We start from the raw sequence: 24,685 nt of genomic DNA, 5'->3' as shown, positions 1-24,685 counted from the left end.
ATTATTATTGAAACATCCGACTAAGCATGCCCTCCACCGTCCAAGTAGCTTCGTGTACGTCCAAGCGGTAATGCATCCACCTCCTAACCTGAAACTCACACTAACATGCACACAAAGTCAGCTTAAGCTGCGTGAGTTCAAGTTTTAATAAATAACATTAATAATAATAATCATACTAGTCATTCCAAAGGTTTTAAACTATAAAAGGGATACATCAGTTAGGCCATCATCTTCAATAAATAATCATCCTTATATATATATATATATAATCATCTTTATAAATGTATCCCTATATATAATAGTATATATATATATATAACATCCAAGTAATAATATCAGTCGAGCAAACATACAACCCAAACACGTAACATCTCATCAACGTATGCAAACACGAAGTAGGCATACGTAACATCCGTTGTCGATAACGACTACTAACATCGCCAAATATTGGCCATACAATAATACATACATACATACTATAACATCCCAAGGCCTACCATATACTAGCAAGCCTATATAAAATAGTTTAAACGTTTCATAAAGCAAAATCGCTTAGGTGTGCATGCTAGCCCAAAAACTTAAAAAGAGTGAAAAGGGACATCATGAAGTCACCTGACACACGACACATATTCACCACGAGCTAGGTAATCCCGAAGTGATCCCAAAACTCAAACACCTGTCGGTTTACATACAAACATTACAATCGACCTCGAAAGGACTCGTTTATCCTACGAGATGTTCTAACATGGTTCGAGTTACCTAAAGCCTCGACCTCATCAAACTAAATCACAACAGCCCCCCGAGGCCTCACATTCACCAAAACGACCCTTAGGTACTCCCGGGAACAAAGAATTCCCAAATTACCCCCGGAAGCACTAGGTGATACCAATACGCGCGTTTAAGAGTCGTTTAGGCCGTTAACATCCAACTCAGCCCCGTGTGGACCCAATATGATAAAATCACAGACAACAAGTCCACACGACGCTACACGAGTCAAATGGGTCGGTAACTTGCAAGTACAACACACCAACTATTCAATAAACGAAATTGCGCGTTGTACCTACCCGTTTGAGTAACCGACAACTAATTCAGCCCCATAACTTATAAAAATGATTTTTCAACAGCCCGTACATCAAACCAAGTGCACCCAAGCTGAATTGGTCGTTAATCACCTCAACCCTCGCGTTAAACGCAACAATCAACAATTCTAGTCAACCGAACACTAACAATCAAACTACAACTAGTTAACCAACCTAACGAACACCAATGAACATAATTTTTAAGTATGTTATACTATACATACCTAGGAATATTTTGGTGCAAAAACCTTAACCAAAACAGTCCCGAAACCGCTCAATTGGACAGCCACCCGGTTAACCTAAAACAAGTCGTTTATCGATCAATACGCGTAATATAAAGATCAATTAAGGTGTAAAAGACCTGGGGAAACATAAAACTAACCTTGAATTGAAGTTTTAGGGCTTAACCTTGGCCGCACAGAATAAAATCGCAAGGGGGGGGGGTCTTCTTGGTCCGATCGGCTGCAATATGGTGGCTAGGGTTTAGGTTTTATTTTTTTATGATATAAATAAACATGTTACACTCTAGCCCTTCTAATTTAAGGGATATGGCAACTTGTGAGGAAAGATTAGATGACTTAACGTACCGGGAGGATGATAGGGTCGACGAAAAATGCCGGATAACTCCCGAGAAGTATACATACTTTACATGATTTAAAATCCTTAAACCGGAAATTAACGGGCGTTCATCGGTCAACATTCTGTGTTTTCAGAAGAAATTTGTTGTTTTCGGTTTTTCTAACAAGTTCTCGGTTAAGGCTGCTATGGATCAATCAGCTGTTAGTGCGTCTTCTAATGTCACTCTTCATCAAGAACTTGATTCTATTTTGGGAACTACAACTCCTGTACCATGACTACTGTCATCAGAAGAGTTTGCTAAGTGGAAGTTCAGATTTTAGAAGTACGTGAAAGCAAATGATGCAAAACTGTGGAGAAGCATAATTAGAGGTCCTCAGGTTATTACCTATCAAAGAGAAGGCTCTGAAGAAGTGGAAACTATCCAGTTGAGTCGTATACAGATGCTGATTTCGATATAGTTGAGCAGGATGAGAAGGCTCTGGCTACCTTGACCATGACACTTTCGCCTGAAATTGCCTTGGGATTTAGAGAGCTGAATTTTGCTAAAGCGCTCTGGGAGGCTCTCATTGAAGTGTTTGAAGGAAATGAAGACATGAGGAGAAGTAGGCAAGATCTCCTCAGACAACAATTTAACATGTTCAACTATGTCTTGGGAGAGTCTCTTGAAAAACAACTTCACTGGTTCATCTCGTTAGTTACGGAGATAAGGTCAGCCAATATAAACCTCACCCCTGCTGAGATCAACAACAAGCTAGTAAACTCACTACCATAGAACTGGGATTTGAATGTGGCTGTCATCAAGAAGACCATGGATCTGGCAAGGTTGACTCTCTTTAAGGTGATGGCCATTATCAAGGCTTGTGATATGGACGACAAGCAGCGTGCTATCAATCATGCAAATACATACAATACAGCTGGCTATGGCATTGCCTCCAATAATTCTTTAGTTTCACAAGAAAGTTTTTTACTGTTCAAATCGTCTCAGACTCAGCCGGCTCAATCATAACACTCTCAGCAAATCTTCTCCATGTTCAAGTCCTCACATAATCAACCTACTGCACAACCTACATCATCAGCTGCTCCTGTCTTCTTTCCACAACCATCTACTACACCAAAAGCACAAATCCCTATGGCCACCTCCAGCCAGTCTCCCACTCAGATTCCTGTTATTTCTAAGGAGATATAAGAGAACATTGCTTTAATGGCAGGTTTTATGAACTGCTATAATGCCTTTCTTGCTGGAGACCTGGTGCAACCCGTCGTGCCTGCTGAGCTCGATTAAATTCATCCTAATGATGTGGAAGAGATGGACATCTCTTGGCAAATTGCCATGGCTGTCTTTGGAGCCAAAAAGGACATGTAGGAACAACTGGAATGTTCCTTCTAATCAGAAGGTAGGTTTCAACAAGAGCTCTTTGAGGTGCTACAATTGTCATGAGCCGGGTCATTTTGCTCATCAATGTACCAATCCAGCTAAGGAAGGGAATAGAGAGAGGGCAATGGTTCCTGTCAATGGTGGAAGAAGAGAGAATATGGTTAGCTCGAATGTGGGTGAGTGTGGTTTGGTAGTTCAAAACTTCTCCTGGGAGGAACAGATGGCAGCACTGAACATAAGTGATCAATTTGCAAACTTTGCTGAAATGGATGCTGAAGAAGAGGAGAACGAAGCTGAGGAGCAGGTCAGGGATCTTCAGCATGCTTTCATGGCTTTCACCTCCACCAAACCATCTAAGGTAAGTTCTGTACTTTGCTCTAAATCATGCATTGACAAAGTGGGCCTGTATAAAATTCACAATAGCAATTTAATTAGGGAAATGGAGGGTGTTAAATATGAAAATTCCACACTTAAGAAACTCGAGAAGGCCATAAAAGACAAAATAGAGGCACAAAAACTAGATTTTTCTAAACTGCAGTCGGATTTTAGCATAAAATGCTGTCACCATCTAAATGCTAAAAAGAAATCATTGAACTAACTGCCGAGTTGAAAGCATTGAGATTGGAGATAGCCAAACTAACAAATAAATTCAAAAATGCTGAGTTCAACTTTAAATAATTTGATGTCTCTAGTGCTGTTGTTGAATCGATGATAGAAAAACAATTAAAATGGAAAGAAAATAAGGGTGTGGGTATTGGATATAACTTGGTTCCCCCTCCATATAACAAAAATTATACTAGTCTTCCTCTCACCAAGGAAGAAGAAGAAAAGGAAAAGTGTTTTGCAGCATGGTAAGTCACCTATAACTGACAAGGGTACGGTTGGTTCAGATAAGGCACCTGAGTCAACCCTCGGGGCGAACGATTCTAATGTGTCTACCTCATGTACAGATGAAGTAATAGTTGAGGATTGGACCGATGAGAGTGATGAAACACCCATTGCTTCTGCCGTCTCTTTTAATTTACCTGTTTTGCCTATTTTAAACAATAATGTTACCGATGTGTGTGTGGGCTCTGTTTTTAAGAGCAAAGACAATTGTTTTGCCACTTTTTCTAAAACTTTAAAAGACAGTGATCTGTCACTTAATAAATCTGACGAGCTTAAAAGTCATAATAAGTGCTTGTCACCTAAGTTTGTAAGAGAAAAGAATTTTTGTGATAATAAATGTGGAAGCGCAAATGCTAAGTCCAAAGATGGAAAATCATGCTCACATAACAAAGCAAGACCGGGAATAGGCCACAACGATTTTTACATTAAAGAACAAACTTGTTTCAACTGTGGCATTCCCGATCACATTGCTAGAAATTGCTCTCGTCTCCCTTATATTCCTTATTATAGACGCCATTAGAGGACCATGTCTCATAATGCCTACAAAATTTTTCATTCTAATAATTCAAGGCATTATGAGGCAAGGCTCTCTAACAGCAGTTGGATAAGAGACAAGGCTGACAGGTCAAATTTTCATCAGACCAAGCCTGCTATGACTCAAAGGCGGAGTGGAAACTCGATTTTGGTTCCAAGACCGAAGTGGGTCTCTGAACCAAAAATGTTTAAAAGGACAAAACCGACCGAGCTTCCTGTCCGCAAACCAGAGAATAAGTCAACCACTTGTGTACATCACAAATTTTCAAACCAAAATACAAATGGTTGCCCAAGTCTCCGGTAACAAAATCCTCAACGTCTTCAGATTCGATCTTTGATATTAATGAGGATATGTCATGGCAACCCGTAACGTGTTTAACCAAGTCAGGCTTACCCGGAACTACTATGGACTGGGTACCCAAAACTAACTAATCTCGCACATTGTGCAGGAACAGCTCTGGAGGAATATTATCAGACCATGGTTTGTTGATAGTGGCTGTTCCGGGCACATGATGGGGGATATATCTCAGCTAAGTGATATTCAAATCTTTAACGGTGGATATGTTTCCTTTGCGGGAGGAGAGAAAGGGAAGATTACTCAAAAGGGTACCGTGAGTAATGAGGTTTTAAAGTTCGAAAACGTTAACATGTTCCGGAATTAAAGCACAGTGTGCTCAGCGTGTCACAGATTTGTGAAAAGAGTTTTTCTCCTCACTTTACCAACAAGGAATGCTTAATTCTGAAACCTGGTATCATCATACCAGAGAGTTGGTTCTAATCAGATCTTAGAGAAAAGATAATGCCTACCTGATTGACATGAACAAGAACATTCCTGACAAAATTACATGCTTGTTCTCTAAAGTGTCAGAACATAATGCCATCGTATGGCATCGTCGTCTTGGTCATGCCAATATCAAAACCCTGAATCGTCTTGAGAAGAACTATATTATACGTGGCTTTCCAGTTAAAGATTTTGTAACTATCGAGAAGTGTGTGGCTTGTGTGTTTGGCAAGCATCATCAAAAAGCACACAAGCCAAAGCTGATAAATACCATTTCCAGTGTCTTTCAGTTGCTTCACATGGACTTGTTCGGTCCAGTTCATGTCTTGAGTCTATCTCGTAGTAATCATTGTCTGGTCATCACCGACGACTACTCTCGCTTCTCATGGGTATTTTTCTTGTTGAATAAAGTGAGACAGCTGAATTGATCAAGAAGTTCGTGGTGCTTATGGAAAATCAATTGAAATTGAAGCTCAAGGGAATTCGTTGTGACAACGGCACGGAGTTCAAGAACTCAACACTGAATCATTTCTTTGCCTAAAAGGGAATTCTTCGTCAATACAGCTCAGCTAGTACCACGCAGCAAAATAGCATTGCTGAAAGACGAAACCGTACTTTGATCGAAGCTGCAAGAACGATGTTGTGTGACTCAAAGTTACCGCTATTTTTTTGGGCTGAGGCGATTAACACTGCATGTTACGTTCAAAATCGAGTATTGATTAACAAATCTCAGATGAAGACTCCTTATGAAATTGTTTATGGTCACAAGCCCATAGTCGCACATTTTCGAGCCTTTAGTTATCCTTGCACCTTGTTAAATCTTGAGCAGACTCCGAATTTGGAAGCCAAGGCAGATGATTGCTATTTTATTGGTTATGCTGGTAGAACTGCTTACAGAGTCTATAACAAGGCATCGAAACAGATCATAGAATCATATAATGTGCGCTGGCTAGAAGAAAATGAGACAGATGCTCGTGTGGGGCCTGACTGGTTATTTGACTATGACAAGCTGTTCAAGCCATTCAATTTTTTTCCTGTGGTTGATCCAGATAACTCAGGGGGAGGAATCTCTACTGGTGTTGATGATAAAGAAGATATTCTCGTTGACTCTTATGAGTCTCCTATGCTGAGCATGGACCCGTCTAAATCCTTAGACTCCACTCAGCTGTCATCAGAGAATCTGGAAGAGACTGCCATTGAGACTGTATCCCCACAAAAGCCCTCTACAGCAGAGATTTCACCAGTTGAGGGGGAGAGCGCCATTCGCCAGATTTTTGGTAGCACTCTATTCCCTGATGCCATTCCAAACGAGTATGTTGCCAGTACCTCGTACTCGCATAGTACAACAGCATCGGGATGGAGGAACCCTCTTTCTGAAGTTCTAGAAGATCCAACCAATTTACCTGCAAACTGTTCTATTCTTGATCACTCTATTCCATCAAGAATTCAATGGGATCACCCCATTAACAGTATTATTGGTCCCCTTGAAGCTGGCGTCTCAACCAGAAGCCAGACCGGAACAATCAACAACTGCTTGTATTCTTGCTTCATTTCACAAATCGAGCCCAAGACGGTTTGACATGGCTCTGCAAGAACCAATCTGGGTTGACGCCATGCATGAGGAACTAAATCAGTTTGACAAACTCAAGGTTTGGAGGTTGGTCGAACTACCCGCTGGGAAGAAGTCACAAGATACGATATGGGTCTTTCGCAACAAGCAGGATGACTCTGGGGTCATTGTTCGAAACAAGGCTAGGCTGGTGGTTCGTGTTTTTGTCAGGTTGAAGGGTTGGACTATACCGAGGTGTACGCTCTAGTGGCTCGTCTTGAGGCCATTCGGATCTTTTTGGCTTGTGCATCATACATGGGTTTCATAGTCTATCAGATGGATGTCAAGACAGGATTTGTTTATGGTGAGGTTAAGGAAGAAATTTATGTGGATCAGCCACCGGGTTTTGTGGATTCCAAGCATCCGTCGCATGTCTACAAGTTGGAAAAGGCTCTCTACGGCCTTCATCAGGCTCCTCGAGCATGGTATGCGACGTTGACAGCTCATCTTTTGGAACATGGGTATAAGTGTGGAACCATTGATCAGACACTGTTTATAAAGATTGTTGGAAAGGATCTGATTTTGTTTCAGATTTATGTGGACGACATCATCTTTGGTTCTACCAGCTCTGCTCTGGGTTCTGAGTTTGAGGAGGTGATGAAGAAAAGGTTTGAAATGAGCTCGTTGGGGGAGATGACAATGTTTCTGGGTCTGCAAGTTCGTCAAAGCTCGACAGGCATTCTGCTACATTAAGGAAAATACGTCAACGATATGTTGGCAAAATTTTTGTTTCAAAACTCAAAAAGTGCGGCGACTCCTATGGCTGAAAGACCTCTTCTTTCTTCAGATCCTGACGGAAAACCCGTAGATCAGACATACTATCGATTGATGATTGGATCCCTGATGTATCTTACCGCCAGTCGCCCTGACATCATGTTTGCAGTCTATCAGTGTACTCGTTTCCAGGCTAATCCTAAACTCTCTTATTTAATTGCTGTTAAACGTATTTTTAGATATCTGAAAGGGCAACCTAAGCTTGGACTATGGTATCCTAAGAATTCAGAATTTGATCTGTATGCTTTTACTGACAGCAATTATGGAGGTGATGACATTGACAGGAAATCAACGTCTGCTGGATGTCAATTTTTAGGGGATCGGCTCATCTCGTGGCAATGCAAGAAACAACAAGTGTCCACAAGCACTGCTAAGGCTGAATATGTTGCTGCTTCTGCCTGTTGTTCACAGGTCATATGGATGCAACATCAACTGCTAGACTACGGTTTGGAATTTCTTGATATTCCTATTTTTTGTGATAATGATGCTGCAATTGCCATTGTTAAAAACCCGTTTCATCATTCTAAAACCAAGTACATCGATATCAAAAATCATTTTATTCGTGACTGTTACGACCGGAAGTTAATTCATTTTGAACAAGTCCACACTGATAATAATGTGGCGGACCTATTTACGAAACCGGTCGGAACAGCCAGATTCAATGTACTTATAGGGTTTCTTAAGATGTTACGTTTTGAAGACTGAGTATTTTTTAGGTTTAAATTTATACATAAAATTGATTCTGCATGTTATCTTTTCAGTACAAATTTAGGGGGAGAAGCTAAAAAAACAAAAAAAATGTTTTGTTCTGTTGCTTAAAATCACGTCAGTTACTCAAGTTCAACGGACATATTTTATATGTTTGGTCCATCAACTCTTGTCTCACGGGATAGCCATTAACCTTATGACTGAAAGTGATCGGGGCGATTGAACATAAAAAAGTTCTTTTTGGTTTAACTATCGGTTTAAGTTCTTTCACTAAAAATTATGTCGGCAACCTAAGTTTGAGGGACATATATTATTACGTGTTTGGTCCTATCGTCTACCTGTAGACACATGGGATAGCCATTCACCTGAAAACTGAAGGTGACTGGGGTGATTGAATTTAAAATTGTCTTCAGAGTTATCATATAGGAAGTGATATCATTATTCAGCTAAAGCTTACTAAAAAGCTTAAAATATTTTCATATGAAATTGATCCAACCTTTGAGAAATGATAGATAAATTGGTTATGTGAGCATAACGTGTGAAGTTATTAGGTTAAAAGGCTTTTGAACAATCATTGACGTGTATGGTAGTTTTCCATGATAAGTAAAAGTATGAAGTGATATAAACTAAATCTGCAAAACTTATCGTGGATAGTCATTTTGAAGGCGTTTGCATGTCCCTAGATACATCTCTCCGAATGATAGGCAGAAAAGTAATTACCCAGCTACACACGAGCCCGTTATTGTCTTGATCGCTAAAAGCTTAAAAAAATTAATTTTAAATTATGAGTGTTAAATTTTTTTTCTATAAGCTTAAAGGGGCACTAGGGAGCTACAGGGGTGGGGCATACAAGTAAGTCCTAAACACCCTGAATGTAAGGCTTGTAAGTCCAGACGACATGTAAGTCCAACGTTCAACCTTAAAGCTTAAAATTTATTTTGTATAAAGAAAATTCTTTCACTAGGGAGTTGGAGTCAAATTGGGGTGATATGGGGAAAGCTAAATAAGCCTTGAGAAGAGAAAAGGGTATCATAAGTCCATAAGTGATGTCTATATAAGATTTATGCCTAATTGAATCTAATAGTATCACTAGTGCAATGAAAATCATGATAGTTACCTGCCATCAACCTTTTCACTATGTCACAATAATGCTGAAAATGGATCATTATGAAAGCATCTCAATCAATATGATTTCATGTTCGGATCTTTTCTTGAAAAAGGGTTGGTTGTTTTTAAACAGTTGAAATCTGATCCCAAAATCTTTGATAAAACTGCTGAAGGCTAGACAGGCAAACTGTTTTCGTTGTTTTAGCTTAGTTTCATTTTAATTTTTTCTATCTTTTAATTTTTATTTTTTAAATTTTTTTTGTTTTTACCTCATGTGTACTCGTGTCGAAACAGATGTCTTTAAGAAATCAATTTTTCATGACTCGGGATTATTTTTAATCATAAAATCTTTGACAATTGCTGGTCTTGATTTGTGGGTCAGTCTGTTTGGCCCAACGGGTGTTTTTGTTCTCGGCCTGATCCAGTTAGCCCAGCGGCCTCCACTGATGTGAGTTCTTGGCTCAAGATAACTGTTCTCGGTCCATATGTATTCTCGGCCTAGACGGTTGTGTCTTGGAAGTTTAAAAACCACTCATTGCACTTTAATAATCATTGTTGAAACTTGCATCTTCCAAAATCTTCCAAGATCTTTCGAAATCATAACTATCTAATCATCCATTATCCATCTTTTCATGTCTTCTTCTAAGTTCCTTTGAAGAAATCATTGAGAAAGATGCAGATTTGGCCATCAATGATGTTTCGCAAAATGGTGAAGACGAAGGGTCATGTTCATGTAATCTTAGTGGAGATTGACCGATGTCTCTTGGTCATCCAGAGAATTCCGTGGTCAACTGACGTCTCAAGGGACTCTCGATCAAAATTTGACCGAGAGTCCATTGATCAATCAAAAGTACATCGTATTCGGTATCTCTGAGTCAATCAAACCTAAGATCTTGTACTGTTTTCACTAATCAACGTCATAAACATCTACTTCTATTGGTAAGTAGCATGACCTGTGTTGGATTACTAGCCGAGGTTTGTATTATTGGAATAAAGGCACTAAATAAGACACTCAACTTCCAAATGTATATTTAGAAGCCACATTATATACGCAAGAAGGAAGAAATTGAGGTATAGAAGCATGTTAGACGTCTACGGTTGATATCTTTGAGAGTGGCTGAAATCAAGCAATAAACCAAGGGGGAGAATGTTGGGTTGTATTTTATGGTTTATGCTTTGTATTGTTAGATTTAGTTATGGGCTTAGTTAGGCTTTTGTATGTAAACCGAGATCATTTGATCTCGGTAGGCTTTAGTTTGTTTTGGGCCTAGTTTGGCAGCCTATATATAGGATGTATGTTAACGATGTTAGGTTTGTTCGTTCAAGTCTATTATTCACCCGTGTAAGTTGTAAAGGGCTTAAGCACCCGATGTATTAATATACGTGTGTTTTGAATCTTGTTTAGTGTGTTTACGTGTGTTTGTGGTTGTTACATAGAATCATCTTGGTGATTAGTTTCCGCCTAATCATTGAGTTTCTTGATATTACATTGAAGGATCCTGCCTCGGGACTTACAAATTATGATGATCGAGAATAAGCTAAGAGTAGGATATTATATGAAGTTAACCTTGATAGATAAAGGAATTTGATTCATGAGATGAAATGCGCAAAAGTTTACTTAAAAACAAATCAAAAGGGCTAATGATATGTGAACTCTTTTAAATATAGTAATCATTAGGAATAAAATTCTTAAAACCGAAAGTGTAAGTTAAACATAGTTAACGAAAATTTTGATGAGTCGAGTTTAGTTAGTTTGAGAACTTATGAGATTAAAGAGAAGTTAATATAAAGTTATAGCTTTTCAAGTTGTGATTTTGAGATGAGATTAATTCGATCTTAAAATAAAATATTATAATAATTAGTAAACAATAATTTAAATATTAATGAAAATGCGAAAATTTACGTATTCAAATAAATCATTAATAGATTATATTGGGAAACGGATATTCCCGAACCACCAAGATTGTCCTTTTCCAATTAAATCTTTTAAAATTAGATAAAATATAAAGTGGATAATTGAAGATATTAAATTAGATTAACTTGGGAATTCGTGGATTTTTCCTCTTTCACAAAATCGTTATAAATATTAGGAAATAAGTAAATAAAAATTTTAATTTAATCATGAAAACAAAAATAAGGAGTGACGGATATAAAAAAAAAGATAAATGCGAGGCTAGAAATGTATGAACCACCATGACTATTTTAACACCCACGAATTTGTCATTAAAATGCTCAAAATTTTCAAGTTGTATCAAAAATCAAAGTATGGGGTTGAAATATTTAAGAACCAACGTTTGGTTCTAAATAACGAACTTAATCAATAAATAAAGTGAATTATGAGTTTTAATGGAGATTTATCAAAAAGTCAATTTTATTGGTAACAATTTAATTAATGGAAGATTTAATTTAATAATAAAAATTAAATTTGAATGATGAAAAATTTAGTCTAACATCAATAAAATTTACAGTATTTGAATTTTAATAATAAAGACTTATAAAATGGAAAGTAAATTGTGAAAAATAACATGAGAAAAAACAAGAGGTAATAAAACATTTATGGTTTAAAGTTAAGGGTAATGATTGTAGTACGCTTGATAATTTATAGTTTGAGAATATGGAAATAAATGGGAAAACATGATTTAAATAATATTTTAACGGATATGAGTTAGTATAAGATTTCTTGTTCGGTGTATTTTGGTTTTGTTGAGGTTGGCGGTTGTTTGGTTAATGGCATACAGCAGCAAACTCCTTGTCGATTCTAGTAGTCGAACGGCAATCATAAGAAGCAGATGAATAATGTTGATCACGATGATAAATTCTTAGGGAAGACATTCTTTGAGGACCAAAGATGAAAACTTACGAGATGATGGGTAAGTTGTGTAAATAAGTCAATATGAGATGATGGGGAAATGTGATAAAATCGTGCCAGTGATGGCTCGAGGACGAGTCGGGATTTAAAATAATGTAAATAATTTTTGGGATATTTAATTTAATAAGTAATATTTATAAAAATTTCAAAAGTAAGATGTTATTGGGTTGGGCTTTCCACGGGCTTCCCATGGTAGCTCAAGAACCCAATTTAAATAACAAAACATATTCAATGAGTTGGCCTCCCATAAGCTTTCCATGGCAATTTGAATGGCCCAGCTAAAATAGCGATTAACAAACAATTGAGTTGGTCAGCCCATGAGTGTGTACATGGCATTTAACTGAAACAACAAATTAACGAATTATCAAATCAATGGAGTTGGTCGGACCAAGAGCGTTACATGGCATTTAACCGACCCAACTGAATATCGAATCAATGAATCAAAGATGTGTAGTTGGTGTATCTCGGAACCACCCCGGACGATATGTTCCAACCAAAAAATCAAATTGAAAATGGTTCAAGAAATGGACAGTTGGAGTGCCCATGGATTTCTATGGATTTTTCACCCAACTAAGCATTTAAAATAATTTAAAAGCATAATTTTGAAGTTTTCCCAAATTTAGCCACGAACCACCGTGAAGTCGATTTTTATAAAAGGAGTGTAACCGTTTAGCCGGTTATGTTCACCACGCAACTGTTTAGCCGGTTACGTGTACCACTTAAAGTTATGGTTGCATGACATTTGTCATACCCCCATGCTTCAAGGTGAAGGAGCAAAATAAAACGCAGGAATTTTTAAGGAATTTTCCACAATAAAAGGCAATCTACCAAAAATAAGAGGATTTAAAAATATTTTGAAAGTGAGGCGTAACCTCGGAATTCGTGTATGTGTGTAATAAATAAATACAATACAAATTAATTTAATTAAGCTGTAAACAATTAAATAGCACACAAGGCAATTTAGATAAGCACGTATAGGGTCCTAACATATGACTAGGACAATTTCTAACGACCTATCTTATAACCTTCGGCTCTTATACCAATCTGTCACACCCTAACCTAAGGCAGAAATGCCGAGGCGTGATCCGATTGCTCACAGCTTGAAGATACTATCATAATATTTAATTATTTTATTTCAATTATACACACAATATCCAAATATAACAAAACAATTCAAATAAATATATATAACAAATTTAAATTCATGTTTGTCTTAATTAAAACCTTAATGTGTTTCTAAGTTTCCATACTTCAACTTCAAATCAATAGCAACCAGCATATGCGTAGAAAACAGAGTTTGTCAATAACATATGTTGAGTGATTTTATCACCAGTTTTGTAATAAAATAATGTTAATATAATAAATAAAAGAAATAAGCAAAACGTGATAAATGCCGGTAAATGAATCAAACCATGAGCAAATAAGTTGTCGATTAAACCATTGCCAAGTGAATCGGGCGCCAGTAAATCAACCGTGAGTAAATAATAATAAGACCGTTGCCAAGCGAATCGGGAATTGGTCAATAATAATGAGAAACCTATACAAGGGGATATGCAGGACCTCTCCGAACACAAATGCACACATAAAGAAGTAAGCACTTAACAAGTATATTTGATTAATCAAACACAATTACACGTTTGCTTTGTTATATATGTATAATATGATATATGCATATATCCCTAAAACGTTGTGAAAATTAAGTAAAATAGGGAAATGATAAAACTCACCTTAGATTAATGACAAGCGAATATAAATACGAGTAAGCGAGTCGTCCAATATGCGTCAAACAATATTAATAATTCAGGACCTGAAACTTTTATGTATGATAATATAAGTAAAAACGAACTCGTTTCCCCTGGAATCAACCCAAACGGACGTTTAGAACACAAGGTATGTTATATTTAAGATTTAAGCGAGCCGGTACTAACCAGAATCCGAACAGCGAGTCGGGAGTCAGGTTTGGGTAATTAGCCTTAAAATTTTGTTACGAGAATAAAAATATTCTAGACCGAATGTTGAATCCGACCAGATGTATGACAAAACATTAAGTCAAACAAGTTGACTATTTTGCCCTTTAACGAGTTTTAAACGAAATTTGACCAGTCAAGACCCTTCAACCACCGAAATTGATTGAAGGTTATTGACTATGGAATATATATGAACGATTTCTTAGTTTACTACTTACCCAAAAAGTGAAAGGATCAATCAATAAGAAGAGTCAAAGGTCGGTGCTTAAGCAAAGTCAAACTTCAAGACTTGTATCTTCAACAATAATGTGAAAACCGAAGAGAAACCAAGGGTATATGATAGGTGACGGCTAAGGGATGATTATTTAGGGATTAGGGAAAGTTTATGGCAGATATTAGATGATTTATTTATATAGAAAACACTAAAACGAATTAATTAAGGTTAATTTACTCGTTTAGGAAACCGAATATGTATTTAATGACTAAATCAATGAAATAAGCTGTAGATTTCGTTCTTGATCAAGGGGTTATGTATATGGACATGTATTTTAGTTATATTAGTTTTCTTGGACCTTAATTCACTTGATTTATGCCTAAAATAAGTGATTCGGATGCTAAAAACGAACTAGGAGAGAAAATAAGTTAAATTATCTATGTAGCTAGCCCAATGCACCGCGCGATGGTGAAGGTGTGGCTGATCACGCGGCGCTCCAGCCATCTTAGGGTGCGAATTTGAATTTTGTCAATATAGGTCCTTGTAGTTTGAGAATTGGACAATTAACGAATCTTTTATGATTAAATTAAGAAATGAACTACTTTAACAAACACAAAGGGTATAAAGTGAACATTAGGACTTAAATACTTAAAAACATTTGATTTTTGATTAACAATAATTATCTAAAATATTCCAGATCGGGTTAATTGTAAACGAATACAGGTTTGGAAAATCCGAAATGTTACAAGAAATTTTAGCGTTAAATAGTAATAAATGCAACATCAAGAAATACAGAAATAACAGGAAATTTTTTTGACTCCACCACCGAGTTAAAGAGGACTCGAGGTTATATAAGATAGACATGCTTGCTTTTTAAATGTAAGTTAAGCAGCTCCGTTTTTTATATGAAAGACACGTAGGTCTTGACATGAAGAGGGACACATGCGTCAGATCTTAATACTAAAAAGACAAAATATTAAATTCACGAGGCTATAAAAATGTTAGAGCGGGTGGCTAGTAAAGCACACCCTTAAATACTTAAAGTCCCCTAACTTCTTATGTTCTTTATTGCCCTAATTTCCTCTCAATTCATTCGACACATTTGTCATAAAATCTAGGGTATAGTTCCTCAAGTTCTTAGTTGTTTAACAAGATTTAGTTAGTTGGTTAGTGTTGCTACAACGATGTAGCTAACAACAAGAGTATGTCAATTCAAGAGTATATCTGAACCAGAGCTTCTATACTTGCTAAAAATCAAAGAAAACACGACCTGTTGGTCTCACCGTAGGAGGGGGTCTCCTACGATCAACCTCCGGCACAGTGATTTGATACGATTATAAGGTTATAGGAGTGTAAAGAGAGAGAGTTAAGAGAGAATGGAGTGAAGATAGAATGAGAATACCTTGGTGAAGTGTTCATTTTATAGGCAGTCAAAAGCTTCCCTAGGGGAAGCTGAAGCTTCTTAAGAGGAAAATATCAGCTTTCCTTTCAGCTTACGTAGGCTGGGTGTATGTTATTTCCATTTAAGCTTTTCTCAGATTTTATTTATCTTCTTGTTACTTTTACTTTATGGCAGACACCAACTTCTGTCAGCCATGACTTTACCTGATAGTACTGTAGCAGGAGCTTCCTAGTCAACTTAGGAACCTTGTTGGGCAAGTGTCAAGCTTCCCGTCTGGAAGCTTATGTTTATTGCTTTCTTGTTCCTAAACTTCCCTGGCTTTATAAGCTTGTGTTTCCTGTTCCTTTATTCTTAAGCTTCTTTAGCTTACGGGTGGGTAGGGGTACCCACGTCATCATTTAGTTATGACGACAACGTAGTGGAAGGAATGGAGGAGGGAATAGGAAGGAGGGGGAGGGCTGGCGAGTTTAACAAAGATGGAAAAGGTGATTTAGAGGGAGATGGCGGAAGAGGTAATGATGATGGTGCTACTAGTGGTGGTGGTGGTAGGTGATGGTGTTGGTGGCGACTGCCATGGTGGTGGTGGCTACCAACTAGTGGCAATGATGGTGTAATTTGCTACATAAGCCTGATTTTGCCACATTTTGTCACATATGCACGCTTTTTGACACGTATGCATGACACGCCATCATCACACTAACGGAGTTAAGCTTCTGTTAGTCGTGGAACGCTAGGATCCAATATGTTAAAAGATGGGATTGTCAACAACTAACTTGTTAGTTGAGTCTGTTATATGTCAATACTTCATAGTTGAGATTATCAATTTTTCATAATTTAATATATACCTGAGTAGGTCTGGGATTAAGATCAACAATCATACAAGCAAACCATTTAACAAACGGATCACATAATCATTTCTTATAAGTGTCGAATCAAAATCAAGAAACAAACCTAAATGTTAAAACTAAAATTAATCTAGGTGGCCATGATGGCTAAATCAATCGAGACAAAAATTATATAAAACATAAAGATAAAAATTAAAAACTTACAAACCAAAAGAATTTATCGTTGATAAAAATCGTAACTAAAAAATTCTCCAATTTTATTTATCCCTGTTGCTGTCATCACTCATCGCGAGTCACTACCCTTTTTTATTGCCCACGTAATTATTTGATGTCCTAGGCCTAGCCCAAGCTAAATACTTGAAGCCCAAAATCACAAATAATCCATAGCCCAATTAATGTGTTGATTTTTTTGTTGTACACGTAAAAGTCCCGAAGAGAAATATGTCTTTTTGGTTAATTCACTTTTGAGTATAAATAATGATCCATAAATTTTGTTTGAACTTGGACTCGTAGATATTCACGATTCATGACTTTTATCCTTCTTGAACCCTTATAATTCTTTTTGAACTTTATTTGTCGTCACTCGTAACCGCCCCAAATCTTAAAAACAATAAAACAACTCAAAGTAGACTCCGCTCTACAAAATAATTGTTTAACAAAATAATGGGATATATGCATGATAAATGCATTACATATGACAAAAACTTGAGTGTTTAAAATGGTATAAATTAAATATGTCTAAAAGTACAACTTACAAATACGACTAATTTTAATTGGAGTCCATTTTGGACAAAAATCCGTTATGACCTGAACCAATGTATACTTGTTTGAAAAGCTCGGTTTAATTTGATCAAAATTCATAACATGTGTTTGAAACAGCCAAACAATTCCGTTTTATATATATATTAAGTACATTAATAATAAATACCACGTGCAAAATTTTCCTTATTTCCTGTGTTTGTCTATCCAAACACGTCTTATCATGTCATCATGAAACTAACAATTCATCTATAATATTAAGGTTGAAGTTGATTCAATTCTATATTTGGAACAAAGTTGACTTGAATGCAAAATGGTTAGGCAATGTCCCATGTCCAAATTAGGGTTAAATATGTATCCCGAGACTGATCTTTCCTTTTGTAGCTTCGGCCCATTTCAATTCTTATCTTTATTTCCTCAAGTAGAAAGCAATCTCACACACACAAAAGAGAACTCGTCAATACTCCCAGAAGAGAACTTAATTATAAAGAGTTTAGTAAAGGACTCCATCCTCAAATGAACAATTCATCATGTGGCATGCCCATAAAGTCCACCAGCTCTCATGGGAGGTACTTACTAGGTTATTAGGGGTATCAATCATGTTGAGTTGACAGGTTGATGGGTTACGGGCTGAGTGTGCAACCCAAACCAGTCCTATTTTATTATTCATGTCAAAAAATTTAATCATAACTCGCACACACATAAATTCGGATCGACCAGAACACGACCCGTTTAAGCCATTTTTTAAAATGAGTCATGTGTTGAAGAGTTATAAGCGGGTTATCGGCAAGCTTATTTGACTAGAAAAAATTAGAAGATTTTTTTTTAAAACGCTCTAATAAATATTATTTAGATTCGGTTTAGTAAATGAGTAATTTATATGAATAGTTTTTTTTTTTTGAAAAATATTAAAATTTTGAAAATGGATTGAAAATTGCAAATGTATCTTTAGAAAAATTAGAAACGACAAAAAAATAACAATATAATTATAAATGTTTTTTATATATTTAAACATGTTAATGGTCAACCAGAAACTAGACCTACAGGTCAACCAGAACCCGACCAGTTGTAAATTAACATGCCGTGTTAGTCGACCCAAACCTTTCATGTCGGCTTTGGTCGTTTTTCGTGTCATGTCATGAATTGCCACCCCTCACTTATGCTAACACCTAACATTGAGTAGGGGTGCAAATGAGCCGAGCTACTCGAGATCGGCTCGTTAAAAAGCTCAATCGAGTCGAGCTTAATCGAGCCCGAGCCCGAGCCCGAGCTCGAGCCCAAGCCCTTACATTGAGGTCCTCTTAGATATGAAAGCCTTAAAAGATTTAGGGTATGTTTGGTTGAAAGTAATGGAATGGGAGAAGGAATAAAATGGACAAAGGAATGAAATGGATCATTACCATTCATTTTTCTTGTTTGATTAACCTATAGGAATGAAATCGTTTATTAATTTTTTATTGTTTGGTATCTAAAAAAAATTGTAGAAATGAAATAGAAATAATAAAAACACTTCAATCTCAAAATACTTTTTAACAAAAAAAAAATACCTACAATGTCGATGGTGGTAGCTCCGGCGACGAAAATGGTGGTGGCGGTGGCGATGGTGGTGGTAGCGATGGTGGTGTCGGCGGAGTTGGTGGTGGTGCCGATGGTAGTGGTGATGGTGGGTGTTAGGTGGTGGTGTTGTAGAGAAAGTAGGGTAAAGGAGGAATGGAATGAATGGATTTGATGGAATGGGATTCCATGTGTAATGGATGATTCCATTCAATTGAGCAACCAAACACCACTTTTTTCATTCCTACGTAATGAATCATTCCATTCCTAATGTCATTTCTGCGTACCAAACGCTACCTTAGGTTTGAGAACATTGCAAAGATATTTTATTCCGTATCAAATTGTCATTTGGCCAAAATTGCCCAAATTTCTAAATGTGCAGGTAAGATAAGCCTTAATCATGAGTGACTTCAATATCAATGACTTGATAGTTTTGTTGGTTGAAAACTTGAAATAATCCTGCTAGCTGTTTATACATGTTATAATTATTTATTTATTTATTTATATATTTATTTTTTGTCTTTTTTCCCCTTTTTTTTGTTATTTTGAATAGCAAATTTATTTTCATCATGCAAAACTCCCATAACCTTGCGTTTCCAAGGATTTAAACCCGTCATTCGTTTTGTAAATGTGGACACTATACTATTAGACCATTAGGTCATGCATGATTATAGAGGTTGTAGTTCAATAGAAGCAAAAGGCAAAGAGCCGACAATTAAGCATATAACTTAAAAAATATTAATATTAAAAAACAGATTACATGATAGCCAAATATTATCAGCATACAAAGTATGCTGAAAAAACTTCATCAACTGTTACATACAATTGAATAACAAGCATGTCATACTTAGATTTCATACACACAACTTCATAAGGTTACTAACAATAATTCACACTAAATTTTCTTATACCAAATACCAGTAGAAATAAATCTTCCAGTTTATTCTGTTCGTACGAGTCATTAAGCGGTTAGCATATCAATTAAGTCCTTGCTTGAACTAGTGGCGATCGAGCAAAGGGTGAATGAGGAGACATAATACGAGGTGACATTATAGTACTTCATCATATAAGCGTGACGAAAAACTAAGTCGAAGATTCTTTTGAAATGGCTTGCTTCTCTTATTGTTCACTGTTGTTCTCTCATTCATTCTTCCCTTCTTAACAAAAGCATGTATCCTTTTCAATGCAATCTCGACCGTTTCATCATCCATATTCGCAAAGCAAACCCTAAACCACCCGGGCTCAGTGCAGTGGAACGACGAACCAGGGGAGACATTGAGTTTAACATCGGTGATAATCAATCTCCATAGCTCCATTTCCTCATCAAATGTAGGCTTCTTCAAAAGCTTACGCAAATCCATCCAAACAAAGAGTCCCGCGTTACTTGCTAGGCAAGTAATCCCATCTTTTTCAAGCCCTTGAGTGAAAAACTTGTGTCGTTTAGCCAACCTCTTCGAACTTTCCCTTAGAAAACCCTCAACAAACTCTTCATCAGAAAGGATTGAAGCTAGAAAAAGTTGAGTTTGCGAAGAGATCAATCCAAAACTCGACATTTTCCTTGCGGTATTCACAACATGGTCATTGTATGAATACAAAATACCAACACGAAACCCCGGGAGCCCCATATCTTTCGACAAGCTATAAATAATGTGTACAAGCTCGCGGTTTACTTGGTTCGTTGGCTGTTGTTCTATTTCTTGTAGGACCTCGGAAATAGAGACAAATTCAGGTGTGTTAAAGATAGTAGCTGCATAAATTTCATCACAGACAAGATGAATGCTTTTGTCATTGATGAATCTCATTAGATTTTTTAGGGTGTCTTTATCCATAGTTGTGCCTAGAGGATTTGAAGGATTCGCAATGATCAAGCCTTTGACTTTGATGTTGGATGCAATAGCATTTTCATAAGCTGATTTAAGTGCTTCTTCAGTAATCTTGAAATCATTTGAACTGTCACAGATTATTGGGACTAGTTGCACTCCAGTTCTCCATCTTAGGTCTCTGTCAAATCTGAAAAACAAATTAAATAGTTCAATAACCAAAACCAACATAATAAATTAATGCAACCATGAGAACCAAATATGAACCAGCGTTGGCATGTAACATAATATTAGAGATAAAGAAAGAAAGGATAGATGTATCATCTATATTAAAACTTTAGTTTTAGATCAGAGTTTGAGTCCTAAAGAATGAAAAATTAACATTCAATATTTATGAAAATAATATATAAAAGAGACTTATGTCTGGTGGGTGGTCTTAGGTTCAAACCTTAGGTATGACGGTAGTTTAGAAAAATTTAGAAAAAAAAAATGACGTAGCTAGTTAGGAGTTGTGTAATTCATGTTAAAAATAACTTTACATTATATATTTATTTCATTAATTGTATCATTTTAATTGAAACATCTAGTTTGTATCAACTTTTATTAAGATGTGTATATGAAAAAGTATCAAATGGTTTTGACTTTTGACTCACCAACTATATATAAACAGAATTAATTCTATGGGAACATATGACAAGTTTTTCTCTTTCCTAATAAAACTAGCATTTGACTCCTCATGTCAAAATCAATATATTTGAATAGTCTATTTAGAATTCAATAAATTGAGTTGACCAAGCCAACTGGCAGCTAGCTAAGCATGTGTAGATGGTCTAATCCAAAATGGTTAACCAAACTGATTACTACCTTTTTGATATGATTTTGATTTGAGTAGGAATGTTTTATCCAAATCTTGGGACATGACTTGGATGTCTTATGACGTGCACGTACACACATAACACTTGCGTTGGTGATAATATTTGAATGAAAAAAAGGCACTAGTCAATTAATTAAAATCCCAGTTAAAACTTAATTATGTTTAAACTTCTATGTAGCAATAACATACATATATTAAAAATAAAAGGTAATCATTATTTTTTATAAAATATCGTATAAAAAGTTATTGACGTTTAAAAAAAATTAAGAGAACTTGCATGTGTTAGGAAGATTTAGCTTTTATTATACCATGTGTTTTAAAAACTGTAATTAATTAAAACTCTTAAAATTATGTAAAAGTACGTCTTTTATCTCCTCATATGCATTATAATATATATTATACATATATAATAGTATATTTTTACAAAAAGCATTGGCATTTTTAAAGCAGATAAATTTTAAAAATATGAAAATATACTCAAACCACCATTTAGTGACTATATTTTTAAATATAAAAAGAAATAAAATTCTGGCTTTAGCTCAAAAGAAATAAGTTTATTCATAAAAAGAAACATAGTGCTTGATCTTTTACAATTATTCAATTTTTTTCTTTAATGGATGACATGATTAAAAACGACATGATTAATAAAAATAATTTGTTTACAAGTATTCATATTATATGCACACAACAAACTCTAATAAAGAAAGATAAATATAGTTAAGATATGTATGTACTTACGCAGGATAATATGGAGTCGGCACAAGAAATCCATCACCAGGATCTGCCAAGCAAAACATTAAGGATTCACTTGCTCCAGTGGCTCCACCGCTCATTACAATGCGATCGGGTTCAAACGTAACTCTATTTCCTCTCGCTTTCCCCATAAAGTTTGCTACTGCCTGAAATACAAACAAATGTATAGTCATATATGTTATGACCCCGCGATCTGTTAATTTTATTTTTAAAACAACTTAGTCTTGCTATTCAAAAAATGTTTTGCCTTCTATTTCGACGTAAACACTACTCTTAGATGAATGAAAATGACTTTCAAGCCCAAAAAAATATGTTTATTAACAGTTCACTTTATATGTGTATATGTTTAAGTATATTATATTTATAGTTTTATGTACTGCATTATTTTTATTGCTGAACCTTCTTATCTCATACACATTTCGTATTACTCACCTTTCGGAATTCATATAAGCCATGATAATCTTGAAAATTTGCAATATCCTTGAATTGGCTGACTCCATCCTTGGTACAAATCGATGATTTAGGGTTCCTTGCAACCCATTTTTCAATTAAATCGAGTGAAAGCTGCAAGAATAATTAGTAACCTTTAATCCTCAAGTATTCATGAATAATAATATTATAAATTTGAAGAAAAGCAAACCTGGTTTTCTGCCAAACCCATTTGAATAACACCATTAGGGTTATCTGTAAGATGGAATGGATCTTGATCATAAGCTTTCCATCCATCAAAGTAAGGTGAATTCTCACCGTGTTGCTCACTTGTTGCAATCTTTGACAAAAGGGTTTCGTTTTCTCTCAAGAGCACCATTGTGTTTTCTGGTTGTACGTGTGTGAAATGTAGAAGATATTGAGTGTTTCTTGTGGGAGAATAATTATTTCAAAGAAACCAAGTATATGTTTTTAGTTATCTCACAAGACAATGAAGAAAGTGTAGGATTGGAGGTCATATACATAGGCATATATGTAGGCATGCAAATATAGAGTTGTGTTTGACTTGCATGTGTTTATTTGTGGACTAGTGTGGAATACAAGAATATAAAAGGAGAGAAAAAAGTGACTCAACTTTTCAAATCAAGGTTATTGTAAATTTCGTAATCACTTGCGTGAGCGAACACACTTGGCAAATACAGCAATACGATCAATACACTAGTCCACTAGTGAATACTACAAAATTCGGTTAAAAAATAATGAAATTTGGGATGACGAAAACGGTCGCAAAATTAGCGACCGAAATAAAATAAGTTACAAAATTAATAATTCATTAATTTTCTTGTCGTAAAGCTGTCATAATATTGTTTCTAAAATTGGTTCTGGTTGTAAATATAGTCATCTATCTACCTATATTCTAATAAAAGAAAATAACTGAGGCATGCGTTACTTAGAGATTTATTCCTAGCATAAGTTTCCTGTTCAATTATTTTCTATTTTTAATGAAAACATATTTGTGCCAGCGTAATCGAAACATATCATATATCCTTTTAATCAAATATATAAATAATTACAAATTATATAATCACTAGGTGAATCTTTTTCATGATTATAAAGAAATTGCGTGAAAATACACTACGAATTCATATGAATATTTCATTAGAAAATATAACCTGAACTTATAAAACCATTTAGTTTGATAAAATATAGATTTTTTTAACTAAATTTAATAATTTAATTTATGTATCTTATTATATTTTCTTTTAAGCATTCCGTGCATCACACGGGTTACAAAACTGATTAATTTAATAAAGTAATAAAACAAGATAAACTTTAAATTAGTAACAAGAAAAGAAAGGTTAGTAAATATAGCGACCAGAATAATTTTAGTCGCATATTTTGTCGCTAGTGGTTAAAAAATAAAGCAAAATTCTTCAAAAAACAATCTCTAGATTACCAACAAGTCAACAACCAAAACAAAATTAGTTGCAACAAAATTTGGTCGCAAACGTCATAAACAAGGCGACCACATTAGTGACTGCAATAAAATGGCCACACGTCTAGCTACTGAATTTGATTTAGGTAACACAAATGTCGTAAAGTCTTTCGACTTTGCAAAAGCAGTCCAAAAACCTAGTCACAAAATCAAAAACTAATAAAAGGTAAAATGTGGTCGTAAAATCTACCACAAAAGGATCAATAGGTCACAAAAGGATTAAAAAAACGATACAAAATCGATTATTCAAGAAGCAAAATATTCGTAAAT

At 35.6% G+C, this 24,685-nt stretch overlaps 1 protein-coding gene across 1 annotated transcript; it reads right to left on the bottom strand.

The window, feature by feature from the left end:
• Window positions 1-19,997: 19,997 nt before the first annotated feature.
• Window positions 19,998-23,299, bottom strand: LOC143632215 (1-aminocyclopropane-1-carboxylate synthase-like). The gene is made up of 4 exons (XM_077100785.1): window positions 23,132-23,299; window positions 22,924-23,055; window positions 22,477-22,637; window positions 19,998-21,054 (listed from the first exon to the last, which is right to left on the bottom strand). The coding sequence occupies exons 1-4, from the start codon at window positions 23,297-23,299 to the stop codon at window positions 20,094-20,096; spliced, it is 1,422 nt and encodes a 473-aa protein (XP_076956900.1). The 3' UTR covers window positions 19,998-20,093.
• Between the last annotated feature and the right edge of the window lie 1,386 nt (window positions 23,300-24,685).

The sequence above is a fragment of the Bidens hawaiensis genome, unplaced genomic scaffold (assembly GCF_021521415.1).
Source record: "Bidens hawaiensis isolate Kalapana, Puna unplaced genomic scaffold, B.hawaiensis_p1.1 tig00006386_1, whole genome shotgun sequence".
NCBI classification, from domain to species: Eukaryota; Viridiplantae; Streptophyta; class Magnoliopsida; order Asterales; family Asteraceae; genus Bidens; species Bidens hawaiensis.
The sequence above is the reverse complement of the archived record's forward strand: the minus strand, read 5'-3'. Positions and strand labels throughout refer to the sequence as shown.